Source organism: Crocodylus porosus, unplaced genomic scaffold (assembly GCF_001723895.1).
Source record: "Crocodylus porosus isolate Cpor-Errol unplaced genomic scaffold, CroPor_comp1, whole genome shotgun sequence".
Lineage (NCBI taxonomy): Eukaryota > Metazoa > Chordata > Crocodylia > Crocodylidae > Crocodylus > Crocodylus porosus.
Genome location: NW_017728914.1, coordinates 1,997,574 through 2,012,546, shown reverse-complemented (window position 1 = coordinate 2,012,546; position 14,973 = coordinate 1,997,574). Strand labels below are relative to the sequence as shown.

At 47.1% G+C, this 14,973-nt stretch overlaps 1 protein-coding gene across 1 annotated transcript in view; it reads left to right on the top strand.

Moving 5' to 3' along the window:
- PFDN1 (prefoldin subunit 1) overlaps positions 1–12,166 on the top strand; it is a 58,516-nt gene extending 46,350 nt beyond the window's left edge. Inside the window, exon 4 of the mRNA XM_019534791.1 lies at positions 11,879–12,166. Coding sequence (XP_019390336.1) covers positions 11,879–11,962 — 84 coding nt within the window. The 3' untranslated portion in view covers positions 11,963–12,166. The remainder of the gene's footprint in view (positions 1–11,878) is intronic.
- Positions 12,167–14,973: the final 2,807 nt, after the last annotated feature.

The following is a 14,973-nucleotide window of genomic DNA, read 5'->3' as shown; positions in this document are numbered from 1 at the left end:
TGGCAGCAGCCCTGTAGAGTAAGGGTAACCTCACACCACTCCTGTCTGACTCCTGGTTGTAGAGCAGAATCACTTTCTTCCCACTTGGGGAAAATCCTTCTCCAGACAGATTCATATGCCTAGCTATATCTCAGAATCTAATTATCGCTTTCCCAAAGAGTGTTTGCGCGCAGCCCCTGAGGAATGCTAAATATGACAAGTGTTAACTTTAGAGAGATAGAAACTCTTGGCCAAAAAGTTTGAGACAGTGTGACAAGATGAGTTGTATCAGGGGTTCTATTTGAAGCATTATGTCATGTCTGAAGACTTTAGAGCTTTCCTCAACGAAAGGCTTCTGATTGTGAGAATAAAATAACATCCGGCAGGCTGACACTCCAGAATGTGATGCAACACTTGGGGAAAAGGTGGTTTGGAAAAGAAGCTGCTGACTTGTTACTCATCATTTAGGGATTGTAAGAGCAAGGTTTTACAAAGCATAAAACTAGGAGGAAAGTTTCCATGGCAGATCTGTCAGTTTCCATCGTTTGGATTTAATTGTCTTTTGGCATTCATAGCTCAGGTGCTTGAGCATTGATCTGCAGCCTGAAATGTGAGCCAGAGGTTGAAACTAGCTGTTTGGTTGTCATTTTCCAAGCAGGAAGAGAAAAGCTAAAGTGATGAAAACTGTATTCTAAATGATTATTTAATAGAAAAATTATGTCTATAAATCTTGGGCATAGGCTAGTCCTGAAGAGTTTTTCCTTTCACATCCTGGTTTGTGGCTGAGAGCAGAAGTATAATATAGTGGCATTCTGTGAAAAGAAAGAATATATTCCCCATGATAACATCGCAGAGTGACTTTAGGCCAAGCCTAGCAAATGTATAAGTAACCAATCTCTCCCAGGAATGGAACTTTAGATTCTTTATAGATATGCCCAGGCCAAATCCAACCAGCAGCTATCCTGCTCTCTCTGCATGTCGATACAATGTTTTAGCCATGGAGCTGCAGAAAATATTTCTTTAATCTTGTAAAACTGGTTGGTAAGGGTTCTGAGTCATAGGATTTTTTTCCCCTCACTGTGGAACTCTGTACACTGGCTTTTTAACATATTAGGAATGTATAGTTTTCGTGTCATACCTCTGTCAGAAAGGTACCAGTTTAGCAGCTTGTTCTAGAGGTGATGCAACAAAATCTGCAGGTAGGAAGATTCCACACAGGAAGCTTTTTCCTGGAATGCAAGAGAGTGATTCTAATTTCTGTTCTCTGTTACCACTTTTTTCCTTTTTGAGAGAGTATCATCTGTACCACCCTTTGCCTTAAATCTAGGAGTACCTCAGTTGTTGATGAGACCCAACAATGGTGCTTGGATCAGAAAACAAGGTAGCAACATACACTGTGAAGAAGGGTGTGTAGCTAATCACAGGATCACATCCTTGAAGTTAGATGAAAGACATGAGCAGTAGTAGGTATTTATAATATCCTTCTTATTGTAAGAATAAGACACTAACTAGGGCACCAGAACAGCCTCTCAGATAGCCTATAATAGGAATTAACGTGGGAGTAACAGACTGACTTGTGTAAGCTCAAAACATGGAGGAAGACTCTAGTATCAGTAACTGAGAACATATGCTTAGAGTTGCTATATCCTCCTGGGAAGTAAAAGTGTGGAGGAAACCAGACCAATTCTTTTTCATCCACTATAATCACTGGTTTATCTGGCCCTGGTCAGCAGTGTCCAGAAGCTATTATCATCTGAAGACAGTATCTGAAGTCATTATCATTGGCATCCAGCAGGGGTCTGTGGACTGTCTGCTTCCAGTGTATGCTGTCCATTCATGGGAGAGTGGCTTTCGCCTTAGAAGGGAATCCCACTGGTCATGTGTGGTGGCGTGAAAGTGAACTTTGCAGTGCTGGCAATGTACTTGCTCTTTGGACAGAGAACGTCATTCTGAAGGGGTGCCAGGCTGGTACTTGGCGTTAAGGGCTAAAGGAGATGCAAGATCATGAAGCCAGGGAAATTAACATGAGCTGTTGGTATGACAAGATTGCATAAAAAGCTAGCACTATTTTTGCGTGCATCTCTGGCCATGTGGGAAGTAACACTTTTACTCTACAAAGGCTTGTCGTATCCTATACAGGTTATCATGTGTGGTTCTGCTTTCCATGCATTGGAAAAAGCAAAAGATTACAAAACAAGGATTCAGGAATGATACAAAGGGGCAACTAAGGGGACACAACATATAAGGTTTAGGAATAAGAGAGTCTAGGACAGGGGTGGGCAAAATATGGCCCTGCCCCTGTCTGCCTGTCAAAGATGACAGGAGATGGGGGCAATAGGACCCAGAAGAGGACTGCAGGTGATGGCCCCAGTCCTTGGAGCTGGACCGGCTCCTGCTGCGTTCTGCCATCGTGGTCAGGCAGCTGGGAGCCATGTGGTGCAGGAGTGGCCAGCAGACTGGCAGGAAAGCAGGGAAAGGGGCAGCAGGGGAGTGGAAGTAAACAAGAGCATGGGTCTTGCACCAGTACCCCGGGGCCAGTGCCGGCGGGACCCAGAGCAAGGCAGCAGGAGCACGAAGTATGGGCTGGCAGGGGTCTGTGGAGCCAGGCTGGGCTGCGCCAGCAGGGGGAAAGGGGAGTTGGCCTAGCTCCATAGGGCCCCTGCCAGCCAGGACCCTGCGTTCCTGCTGCCCTACTCTGGGCCCTCCTGGCACTGGCCCCAGGGTACCAGTGCGGGCCCCATGCTCCTGTCCGGCTGTTGCCACGCACCCACTCACTCCCAGTCCCTTCCCATCCCAGCACAGCGGTACATGTGGGGACCAGCACCCACGGCCCCAACCTTGTGTGCTCTGCACTTGCCTGTCTGGGCTGAGCAGCGGCAGCATGGGACAAACTGCTGCTCATTGTGGTGGGGAAAGTGGCCCCCCGTGGTGCCTATGTTTCCTGGTGAAGCTGCTTGGAGCCTGCGCTGTACTGCCCTGCATCACTGCTGCCTCTGGGCTGCCTCGCAGGAAAGCGGTTGCAGTGCAGAGCAGATGCAGGGCAGCCCCACGCAGACTTCAAGTGGCTGTACCAAGAAGCACCAGCAGCAGGAGGGAGAGGGGCTGCTTTACCCCCACACCGAGCAGCAGGTTGTCCCGCTCTGCTGCTGCTCAGCTGCTTGGGCCCCAGTGCCAGTTCTGGCATCACCCATCGGGGCTGAGCAGTGGCAGCAGCAGCTGGGCAGAAGCTTGGTATGGGGGAAAGCAGCCCTTCGCTGCCTCTGAGAAGTTCTTGGTGCAGCTGCCTGGAGCCTGTGCCTGCTGGGCTGCCCTGCAGCTCCTTTGCTGCCACCCAGCAGCCTCACCAAAAACTGCCAGGTGGCAGCAAGGGACAAAGGCCACTTTCCCCTATGCTGGGCAGCAGTTTCTGCCCAGCTGCTCTTGCCTCTACTGCTGTTGCTCAGGCCCGATGGGCAGGTCCAGAGCCAGTGTGGGGCAAGGAGGGTTGGGGCTGTACACGCTAGTCCCCACCACTACTGCTGGTAAGATCAGTGCACGAATGTTTTCTATAAAAGGAGAAAAGTGCTACAATTCACCCTTGGGTGGCAGAACAATGAGCTTTGATTATTCTATATTAGGGGTGTCAAATTCACCCCTGGCCAGATCTGGACCACAAGACTCCTCGCGTACCGGATCCAGATCTGACAGCAGCAGGATGAGCACTATTCCAGTGAGCCCCATAGCCCTGAATTCTGCGGCCAGCTCTGTCATTGTTTGCCCCACTCTTAAATTCCCAGCCCCTCTGGGAGCCCCAGGGGTTGGAGGAAATGGATCTGTGGGTCAAATTTTTGACACCCCTTGTCTAGACCCATGGAAACTGCACTGGTAATATTACAATATACACAATAAATTTCTATCAGAAAATCCCATCCCTCCCCCTCGCACCCCTTTCCCTCTCCCTATTGTAATGCTATGATAAATGTTTCTGCTGAGCAGGAGTTTTGGATCAGTGGAATAAAAACTAAGGAGTAGTCTGGGTTTCACCTTTGCAGATACAGAGTAGGTTAAAAGAGACCTCTTTGTGAATGGGATAGTGAGCAGTAATGTCAAGTACAGTCACTCATCTCTTCTGGCTCCCTATCTGAATTTAGGTTTGGTTTGGTTTTTAATTGAACTTTACGTAGGCCCTCTGCCCACAGATTCAGAATGGCAGGTCTCATTAAATTCTCACATGCACTTGGATGCCTTCAAGGCAGCCTTCTACATCTGCTCCTCAAACATGCAGAAGTTAAGACATTGCTTGGGTACATGCCGAATGGCGGTTGTAACCTCAGGTCATTTCTCTAAGTTTGGAAGTTCTTGTAAATGGCAGTTTAAGGCAAATGCCATAGGAAGAAACTGTCATTTCAGAAAACAGTTTCCAGGCAAGCTCCAGCCAGTCAGTGCTGGTGAAATGAAATGTATAGGAGTCCCTGGTCATTTTCATGTCTGGGTGACAACCTGTGTAAGATTGTGTATTGGTATTGCTGAGTCCTGCTGTTTAGCAGCAAGGAGTTAAGCCACTTGCCACAATATGTGCTAAGTAAACTTTAATAAAACTAAAAAGATGTATTTTCTTGGTAAAAAGGTCCTGATATGCAGATCCATAGCGAACTGAATTGAAGGGTCACTTGTATCCACAATGAGTTGGGGAGAGCTTTTCAGAAGGATACAAGATTTCTGCTCCGGACAAAGGCATCAGCTGGCAAACTGGTCTCTTTGTGCCACTAAACCGTTAATTTCCTCCCTTTGATGTAGCAGCAATTTAGCAATTTGTACATCCCTTCTGATGTAACCAGAGCTGGGAATTCAGTCCTCTTCACTAAGTCTGTATTTAACAAATATCTGGGATTCTGCTTGTGCTGTAAGTTCTGTCTATTGCACAGGTTGTGACATGGGTGCAGAGTGGTTGAGGTAATTAACATGGGGATTTTCCAAGACCCAGAGGCATTAAGTATCTGAATCATATTGAGATTTTGGAGGAATTGAGTGCCTAGGTCACTTAGCTTCCTATGAGAAGCCCAGTCTACAGTCCCAGTGTGTATAAAGGTAATAGCTTAACTGTCCTACTTCACAACATTAGGTTCTACCTGTACAAAGTCCCCCTTCAGTTCCAAGTCTGTCTTGGTATAATCCATTTCCTCCACTGTTGTGTAATCACTGTGCCATGTAAAGCAGCCATCACTCTGAAGTGAACACAGCTGTTTTCTGGTGCCGATGACGGGATCAGTAGGTGTAATGGTCAACAGGTGTAAGCTCTGCAGTTTGTAGCAAAAATGTCATGCTGCACTTTCATGGAGCTGTTCTGAAATCACTGGGAATCTACACAGGCAGATCTATTCTAATAGTATGCTGTCACTTCTAGAATTAGGGCCATAGTTGGTAAACGCCTGCATTACAGCTTCTTAGAACATGCTCAGTTAGCAGGGAGATGCTGGCAAAGTTTTTCTCCCCTTTTAATTTAAAAAAAAGAAACAAAAAAACCGCATGAATTGACTGTAATTTGCTATCCATGTATGGAGAAGGGAGGGTGAAGCTGTGGCATTACACATATATATATATCTGAATTTTTTTGTATAACTAGTTTCCTTGAAAAGAAAAGAAATAAAAAACAAAGACATCATGTGAATACCTCATGGCGGTTGGAGATACTCAGATAATCAAGCAAAGAACTGGAATATAAATTTGAAAGCCTGAGCATCCAGATTTGGAAACTCAAAAGCCATCCAGAAGAGCGAGCGAGGCCTGTGTTGAGCCAGCAGTTAATGGAGCATGTATTACTACCAATAAGGCTCTGTCACATTTGTGTTAGTTGAATTGTCCACAAGCACAAATGTGGCAGTGAGAGGCAGGCTGTCGCAGAGATCAGCAAACCAGATGTCCTAGAAGGACCACCGAGGTAGGACATACTGGCATGTCCGGCACTGGCAGAAACAGTTCCAGCTCCACTCCCAGCACGATTTTGTTAGTGTGTTCCAGCTCCACAGTGTGTTCTGGCTGGTCATTGCTGGAATGTTAATGTAAAAACATGCACTATGGAGGTGAGTGGGCAGACCGGAAATGGAAGCCAGGGAGCAAAAGAACTGGACACCAGGCTGGATTGTTCCAGCAGGAGCAAATGGTGGGAACCGGAGCTGATTCCCATGAATAGAGGCTCAGAGGAGCCTGTGTACTTACTGAGAGAATGGCAGCTTGGAGATCTGAATGGGCAGGTCGTCTTGGAGCATTGGCTGTCCTATATGAAGAGAAAAGAAAAAAACATCTAACCATGAGTGAAAAGGGAAGTGAGAAAGAGCTAAACCTCTCATTCTTCCCTCACACCTATTACCGATTATAGAAAGATTGTAGAATAAGCACCTGAAAGGTGCAAGGAAGAATATTTTTGTCTGGGCACAAGACTTGGTATAAAGGATAGCCTGTTGCTTTCAGAACTTTTTTTTGTTAAGCGAGGCTTCAGGATCAGTACTACGTAATAAGGTCATTCACAAAGATGCTGTGGGTACACAGTTGGTCCCACTTACCTATTTGTGACATTAACATCAGGCTGGCACTAGGACGGGGTGTAGGGGAGGTGGAGCCCCATGGTACATTGTTAAACCGAGCTGAATGTTGATGTAGGAGATATTCAAACTTACACCTCCTCCAACCTAAAAGAAAACATCAAGATGTAGCAGGCTAGAGAATTTTTACCGTAACATTTTGGCAATTCGATCAAACTGTTCACTGTCAGGAGCAAGGATGTAGGAGACTGCCACAAGAAGTAGATGTCCAGCTAGAGAGAGACACGGGCATCTACAAAATCTTTAAAATGTTTGGATCAGATCATGGTGGGTTTTTTGTTGTTTTTCTTTAAACTGGTCTGACCAAGCAGATTGCATTTCAAACTATCCTGCCCAGTGCTTTGCTGTCCAGGAAAGAGTGAGCTATGGAGTTGCGTACTAGATAGGAGTTTCTGTATAGATTCTGGTAAGTGGGGAGTGAGAACAGGTTCTTATATAAAAAGTTCCTGCTGTTGCTGCTGTGGTTACCTAATCAGAAACCAGCCTGCAGCTCTGAGAGAAAAGAGCACCTTGGTTTTCCCAAGTTACACTTTATAAGCGGATACTGTTGCAGTATGCGTGTCACACTCATTAGGATTCCAGCCTATTAGTCAGAATGTAACAAGCCAGGTATTGCCCTGATTCTTAAGTGCTGCTGGCTGGTTTGTGAAGTTTGTATGTGGTAAATTGTGCCCCCAGTGTTCCAGTTCCAGTTCTCCCTCTGGTGGTGAAATTTGTATCTAGCTCTCAAACCATTAATGTGGTGCAGGGAATTTACTGGATACTGGGAAGCACTCTAGAGCTCTGTTGCAGAACATGCTTGGGCTTTTCTTTCCCCTAGTTCCCTCTCTCAATTCCCTTCTCTCTACCTGAGGCATAGACATCCACTGTCTTGGTTGTGGAGCTTGTTGGGTTTGATTCTCCCTTTTTGCCAGGTCCTCAGCTTGCATTTGAGCTTATTCACTGGAATTGCTTACATGGAGATTTCCCATGGCACACTGAATGTGCTGCACTGCCTTATCTAGGACAGCTGCTGCCTTTGGAAAACTGGTCTATTGTGGGGCATCCTGGATGGAAGGAGAAGCAGAAGCCCTTTGGCAGACCAGGAATAAGTAGTAGATTCTCTAGGCCAGAGGTGTCAAGATCAAGCCCACACAGCCATGTTACCTGTTCCATGGGGCTCCTGGCGGGAGTAAGGAATCTGGGGGCAAAGCAAATTCCGAAGTAGTAAGCCCAAGTAGAGACATGGTTTGTAGCAGTAGGGTGAGCAGCAGTTCTGGCTTCTGACCTTACACAGCAACTCAGGCACCTGCAGCAGTTAACACTACTGATGGTCATCCTGTTGCCAGAGGTGAGTTGGGATCTGGTGGGAGAAGGAGGGGTTACACCCCTGCTCTAAGCTATTTTGCCTTGATCTTCAAAGCCAGGTAATGGGACATGGGTGCTATAAAAGGTGCGCTCTGAATCTGGAAACCAGGAACTGTTTATAAACAGTGCCGTCTTTGGTACTAAGGGCACTTTATGCTACCTCCCATTCTCATCTGTATATCAGGCTGAGACCCCTCACTGCCAACACAGAGGGAGCCCTGAGCATGGAATATAGATTTTCATGACCTATTGGGAATCTAGGTGCCTGAATGGTACTTAGGTGGAATTTAAATTCCTGTCCCCACTCAAGCAGCTGTAAAACAATCCTTCATTAAACATTTTGGTGAAAAGCTCTTTTGAGCTTAAGGAAGGTCCTCTATTCTTGGTGTCACTGCTGGGGTAGTCTTGTGTGAGAGGGCAGGGAGCTTATAAATTGTTCAGCCTAGCCCTAAGGGATACACCAAGTTGTCTGCCATGTTGTCATCCTGCCCCAGAGTTGAATAAAACCCCAGCTATGACTAGAAACATGTGCTTGGAAGGGATTTCCTTCTTGGAAGTACATTTTTAACCTCAGTCTTCCCAGGCAAGGTCAGCTCTGCATCTGGCATCACAGTTTGGGGTGGAGTTGAGCACCTGATAGTTACAAAAGAGTGAGCTAGGGACCATTTAGAAAAGCTGTACATGTGCAAGTCATTGGGGCTGGATATGATGTGCCAAAGGGTGTTGAGGGAGTTTGCTAGTATAATTGCAGAACTGCTGGCTGTTTACCTTTGGAAACTTGTAGTGATTGGGAGAGGTCCCAGATGGTTGGAAAAGGACAAATATAGTGCCCATCTTTAAGAAAGGGAAGAAGGATGATCTGGGGAACTATAGATGGGGCAGTCTCACCTCAGTTCCTGTAAAAATCAAGGAATCCATTTCTAAGCATTTAGAGCAGAAAAAGGGATTAGGAACAGTCAACATGCCTGACTAACCAACCTGGCATCCAGTATCAAGTGGAGTGCCCCATGGGCCAGTCTTGGGGCTGGTTTTGTTCAATATCTTCATCAGTGATCTGCAAGAGGGATTTTCAACCTTTTTGGATCAGAGTACTCCCAGCAGCTGAACGTGGAGAGGGGGCGGCTGCTGTGTGTAAGCTGCCTCCACATCCAGCCGGGCGGGCAGCATCTACAACAGCACAGGATGATGCATGGCGGCACTCTGTCCCTGTCCGCCCACACCCAAGGCCTTCTCAAGTACCCCCTGGGGTACATGTACCCCGGTTGACAACCCCTGATCTGGAAGATGGGATGGAGTATGTGGGAGAAGGCCACCTTTATTTCTTCCCCCAAAACTCTGCTCAGTGACAATTTGATTAGGAGGGGCCCAGCAGAGGAGACACAACTTTACTCTATCTCTTTGGGTAACCTGAGCTGGATACATTCCTGAGGGAGGGGGAAAACCTGTTTCCTCTGCCTATCCCTCTGCCTATGTGGCTGGTATCACATGCCTGGGTGAGGGGCTTGCTCCCTGGTGGGCTAGAGTCTGCCCGGCAACTAGTGATGTATTTCTCAAAGCTCATGATCAAGGAACTGCCTGCCTCCAGAGGGAATCTCCAACTGCTTCTGGATGATACTTGCGAGTAAGCTACCTGAGATCTAACTATATATGTATAGCTTGCAGTAACTCCGATGCGTGATCAAAGGCTACCCAGCCACGGGAGTTTGCTCTCCAGGATTTCTCTGACATTGCTCTACCCTAGTCTAACCCTACCCTCTGTAACCAATAAAGTTCTCCTTTGTACCTAGTGTGGGAGACTTATTGGGAGTGGGTCTAGATTATGCCTTGGGGGGGGGGTCTCCTTGGTTTGGCTGACTAAGGGAGACCACTACTTGGGATGCTTCCCTCCGTCAGAAGCTCAACTTCTTGAAGTGAATCAAGTATCCTTGAGGAACTAGGCCTGTGTTTCCCAGGGTGTGCAGAGCCAGAATCAGTCTAGAGCCCTAGGTGGTGGCAGTGGAACCCCCAGGCTAGCAGGTGTGCTCCAGGAAGGGGGTCAGCCAGACATCAGGTGCCCCTAGGGAGGCGTTCGGAGCCTAGCAGGTGGTCGGGCACAGTGAGGTGGGTGGCTCAACACAGGAGCATCCCTACTGGCCCACCACAGAGTGCACCCTCAGCAAGTCTGCAGATGACATCAGGCTGGGTGGAGTAGTAGACAATGTTGAGAGGGTAGGGCTAGGATTCAGAGACACCTAGATAAATTGGAGGATTGGATCAAAAGAAATCTCATGAAGTTTGATAAGGACAAGTGCAAAGTCCTTGCACTTAGGAATGCAACAATCCTGTGCACTGGTACAGGTTGGGGACTGACTAGCTGGCTAAGCAGCAGCTCTGCAGAAAAGAATATGGGGGTTACTGTGGACCCGAAGTTGAATAGGAGCTAACGGTATGCCCTTGTTGCCAAGAAGGCTAACAGCATACTGGGAGGCATTAGGAGCATTTCCAGTAGATCAAGGGAAGTGATTATTTCCCTGTATTTGGCACTGTTCAGGAGGTGACATCTGGAGTGCTCTGTCCAGTTTTGGGCTCCCCATTACAGAAGGAATGTGGACAGATTAGAGGGGATCTGATGGAGGGCAACAAAGGTGGTTGGAGGGCTGGGGAACATGGCTTATGAAGAGAGGCAGGGGGAGCTGAGCTTGTTTAGTCTGGAGAAGAGAGGACTGAGGGGGAATTTAGTAACAGTTTTCAACTATCTGAAGGGTGGCTCCAAAGAGGATGGAGCTAGACTGTTCTCAGTGGTGGCAGATGACAGAACAATGAGCAGTGGTCTCAGGTTGCAGCAAGGGAAGTTTAGGTTGTATATTAGGAATAACTTTCTCACTAGGAGGGTAGTAAAGCACTGGAACAGAAAAAAACCTAGAGAGGTTGTGGAATCTCTGTCCCAAGACAAAGAAAAAGCCTTGGCTGGGAGGATATAGTTGGGGCTGGTCCTGTTTTGAATAGGGATTGGACTAGATAACCACTTGAGGTCCCTACCAACCTTAATTTTCAATTATTCTATTTTAATCGAGTGTATGGAAGCTCTTTGACAAAATCTGGCTCTAAGTATGCAGGCACAAAGTGATGCTGATCAGACTCTACTCAAGCAGGTTTGTTCTGTAGCTTGGGAACCTTCCAGAGATCTGGGAGGGTTTTACCTGTTGTTTGGAAACCAAGAGAAAATAGTCAAAGAGAACCTGAGTGCATATTTTTCCAATCTGCTAGGACTGCCAAAAGCAGAAAGGAAAAATGTTACATGCTGAATTTCTGTTTTGGGATACCCAGGTTGTATTAATTTCCTTGCCCAACTTAGCCTAATTAGCGATGATGAAAGAAACAAATGTATTTTCTGATGATGCAAAGGAATTTTCAGGCACACACCTCAAAGAAAGGGAGGGGATGGGGGGAGGATCAAGCTTGAAAACCTGAGTCAGTAGAAGATTTGATGGACATTCCATTATTCCTGGAGAATGGGTGGATTTGTTATGCCTTTGCTTTGTGCCAGTTGATTCTTTAGTTGTCAGTTTACACTAGTCCCAATTTTCCCTAGTCCTGTTCCTGTTTCTTGCTCATGCCATTGAGTTTAAGTATGTGGTTTATTTCACTTTTTGTTCATTATTGCAGCTAATTTGTCAATCTCTTAACACAATATTACTGATACATAAATTACTATTATGAATATAACATGTTTTAAAAAATGAAATGCAAAGACATGTACATATCACACATCTAAAAAGACATAGAATATACTTCTTTTTCCAGAGATGTCTCTGGAGAAGGAAGGTAAAAATAATGCCTGTATTCAGAAGCCTATGGCTTCATAAACCAGGACTTGTATTTGCCATAATTATAATTTGCCTGAGATCTGCCCAGAATCAAAGACATTCTGCTGCACTTCCACTGTCCATGGTGACACGGATATTGATTCTCTTCTTGATTTTTGTACCTTCCAGCAGAAGAAGTCATACCTAGAACGGAGTGTGAAGGAAGCTGAGGATAACATCCGAGAAATGCTGACGGCCAGGAGAGCGCAGTAGGTGTGTGGTTCCTGCAAGGCTGTAGGCGAACTGGTTCATGTTGCTGATGTCTGAACTGATTAGACAAGGATTTCCAGAAGTGACACTCAACTGTCCTGTTCACTGCTGGCCGGAGGAGCTTGTGTTTGTTTGTGCTGAATCTTGTGTTTTCACACTTTCTGTAATTGGATGTTTTAATAAACTCTGCCTGAAGAGACTGCTGTATTAACAGGTTCAGTGTGAACATGAACTACAATGGTAACATGTAGCAGTTTGGCTGTTATACTCATCATACTGTTGTTCCCTTTGATTGAGATTTTTCTCAACTGAAATCCCAACTACTTCTGATACCTTCCTTCAGTTAGCACTGGGCCAGACTTTAGGAGCTCAGAATCCACACTCCGGTCTAGATTTGCCAAAGCAGTACCTATTATGATGAAGCTCAGATTCTTAAAAGCTCAGTGTCTGACATGCCTCCAGCATGCTGGGCTCTCTGGAAGGTCTGGCTCATAAAGTTCCAAATGAAAGTCTGATTCAGTGAATGATTACTGCCCAGCCTAGCACTTACTTCCATGCATCTGATGAGTTACTTCAGTTAGTCTGCTATACTGGGATTGGGCAGAAGTAAGGCCTGTCTTGTGTTGAAAAACTGGGCTGCAACTTGTATTAAGAAGCAGCATGTTATCACCCTTCAGTGTACAGGGATTCCAGTCACAACTCGGACCGCAGAGGCATAGTGAGCTTATTCAGCACCCAGGGTGAGTGGGAGAGGGAAGGGGATTACACAGACCACTGAAAAGCATGAGTAGGGGAGGGAAACAGTGTCTTATCTGCCCCATTTCTCTTTGCTTGGGCAGCAGCTGCTATTGCTATGGCTGCTGGTATAGCAGTGTGGGCTTGGCCTGCTGCCACTGGGGGACAAGCTCGCATACCAGCTGCAGCAGCTCTGTGGCACGGGTTCCCTGGGAGCAGCCCCTAGCACAGGGGCAGGCAATTATTTTGGGCAGAGGACTGCTTACTGAGTTTTGGCAAGCCATTGAGGGCCGCATGACAGGCAGGACAGGGCAGATAAAAACTTTAGAAAATTAATATTTAGGGGCTCTGCAAGCTGGATAGAATGGCCTGGCAGGCCCCATCCAGCCCTTGGGTTGCATTTTGGCCACCCCTGCCCTAGCACCATATTCACTCTCATCACCCAGATATGCTACTGGGTGGCAAAGACTCCTTGAGGACCTGCCATTCTTTCCCCATTCCTGTCCCCCCCCCCAAGGTACACTACTGGGCAAGGGGGTTGTCAGAGGTCGGCAACCTACAGCCCACGAATGTGGGACTTTGGCAATCGTCACTCTCCCAGTGCCACTGTGGAGAGAAGAAAGAGTGGCAGCCAGCTGCGTATGCCTGTTTGTCCGCTTCTGACCTGAATTGTTTTGGCCCATGACCTGAACTGGGTGTTGACCACAGTGATAGGCAGTTCATAAACACAAAACAGATGTGGTCTACTTAAAAGGGTTTGTAAATCGGAGGTGGGATGGTGCTCACAGGCTAATACAAAGCTCACAATGCCAGTTTGCCACTGGGAAGCACACCTGAAACAAGCCTCTCTTCTGCGTAGCAGTATGTCCTGGCAGTTTTGTTCTGGTGCCACCATGTGGCTAACATTTGTAATGCATGTTCTTTGCTCTTGTGTAGAAAACAAAGTGAGGTGTAGGTTGTAGCCATGTTGGTCTAATGACATAGGCAGACAGTTCTTTGGGTAAATCTGATATCTTTTATTAGACCAACTTAAGCAGTTGGAGAACAATTTTTAAGCAAGCTTTTGGGTTCAAAACCAAATCAGGTTCCCCACCAGGGGAGATGCCTTGTTGGACCTGGTCCTGGCCATGGGCGACAACCTGGTGGGGGGTCTGCGGGTGCTTGACCACCTTGGCGACAGTGATCATCGCCTGCTGGAATTCACCATCCAGCGCGAGGTGGCAAAGGCCTGCAGCAAGGCAGCAGCCCTGGACTTCAGGAGGGTGGATTTCAATGAGGTAAGGAGAATAGTCAGGGAGGCACTGAGGTCCCAGAGGAGAGAGGAATCAGGTGTCCAAGGAAAATGGTCGTTTCTTAAGGAGACGTTCCTCCAAGCCCAAAGGGAGGTAATCCCAACATGGATCAAAGGGAGCAAGAAGGCGCAAAAGCCCCCGTAGCTCACCAAAAGCATATGGGAAAGTCTCCTAGCTAAAAAGGAGACGTACACCCACTGGAAGGGAGGAGCTGTCACCAGGGAGGACTATACTGCTGTTGCTCGGGGATGCAGGGAGCAGTCAGGAAGGCCAAGGCAGAGATGGAACTGGGACGAGCTACCTGGATCAAGGACAACAAGAAGTCCTTTTTTTAAATACCTAGGGGGCAAAAAGAAGGTACTGGGTAACGTGGGGGCTCTGCAAGACATGCTAGGAAATCTGTTCATCACACCAGATAACAAAGCTAACCTATTTAACAATTTCTTTGCCTCCATTTTTCTGAGCAGTGACTGGACCACCTCCCCCACCAACACCCCCATAAGCCCCAGGGGAGGCGCACCCAGGTCTAGGGTCAGTGAAGATCTAGTCAGGGAACTTCTGGAGGGACTGGACGTATCTAACTCAGCTGATCTGGATGATCTCCATCCGAGAGTGCTGAGGGAATTAGCTGAGGTCATTGCAGGACCCCTGGCACGGCTTTACAAGCACGCATGGTGCGCTGGTGTGGTGCCAGAGGACTGGAAAAGGGCCAGTGTGGTTCCCATTTTCAAAAAAGGGAGGAAGGAGGACCCAGGAAACTATAGGCCAGTTAATCTTACCTCGATCTTACTGCGTCCAGTTTTGGGCTCCACAATTCAAAAAGGATGTGGAGAAGCTTGAGAGAGTCCAGAGGAGAGCCACAGCATGATCAGAGGTCAGGAAAACAGATCTTACGATGACAGGCTGAGAGACATGGGACTTTTTAGCCTGGAAAAGCGTAGGCTCAGGGGTGATCTGATGGCCACCTATAAGTTTATCAGGGGTGAC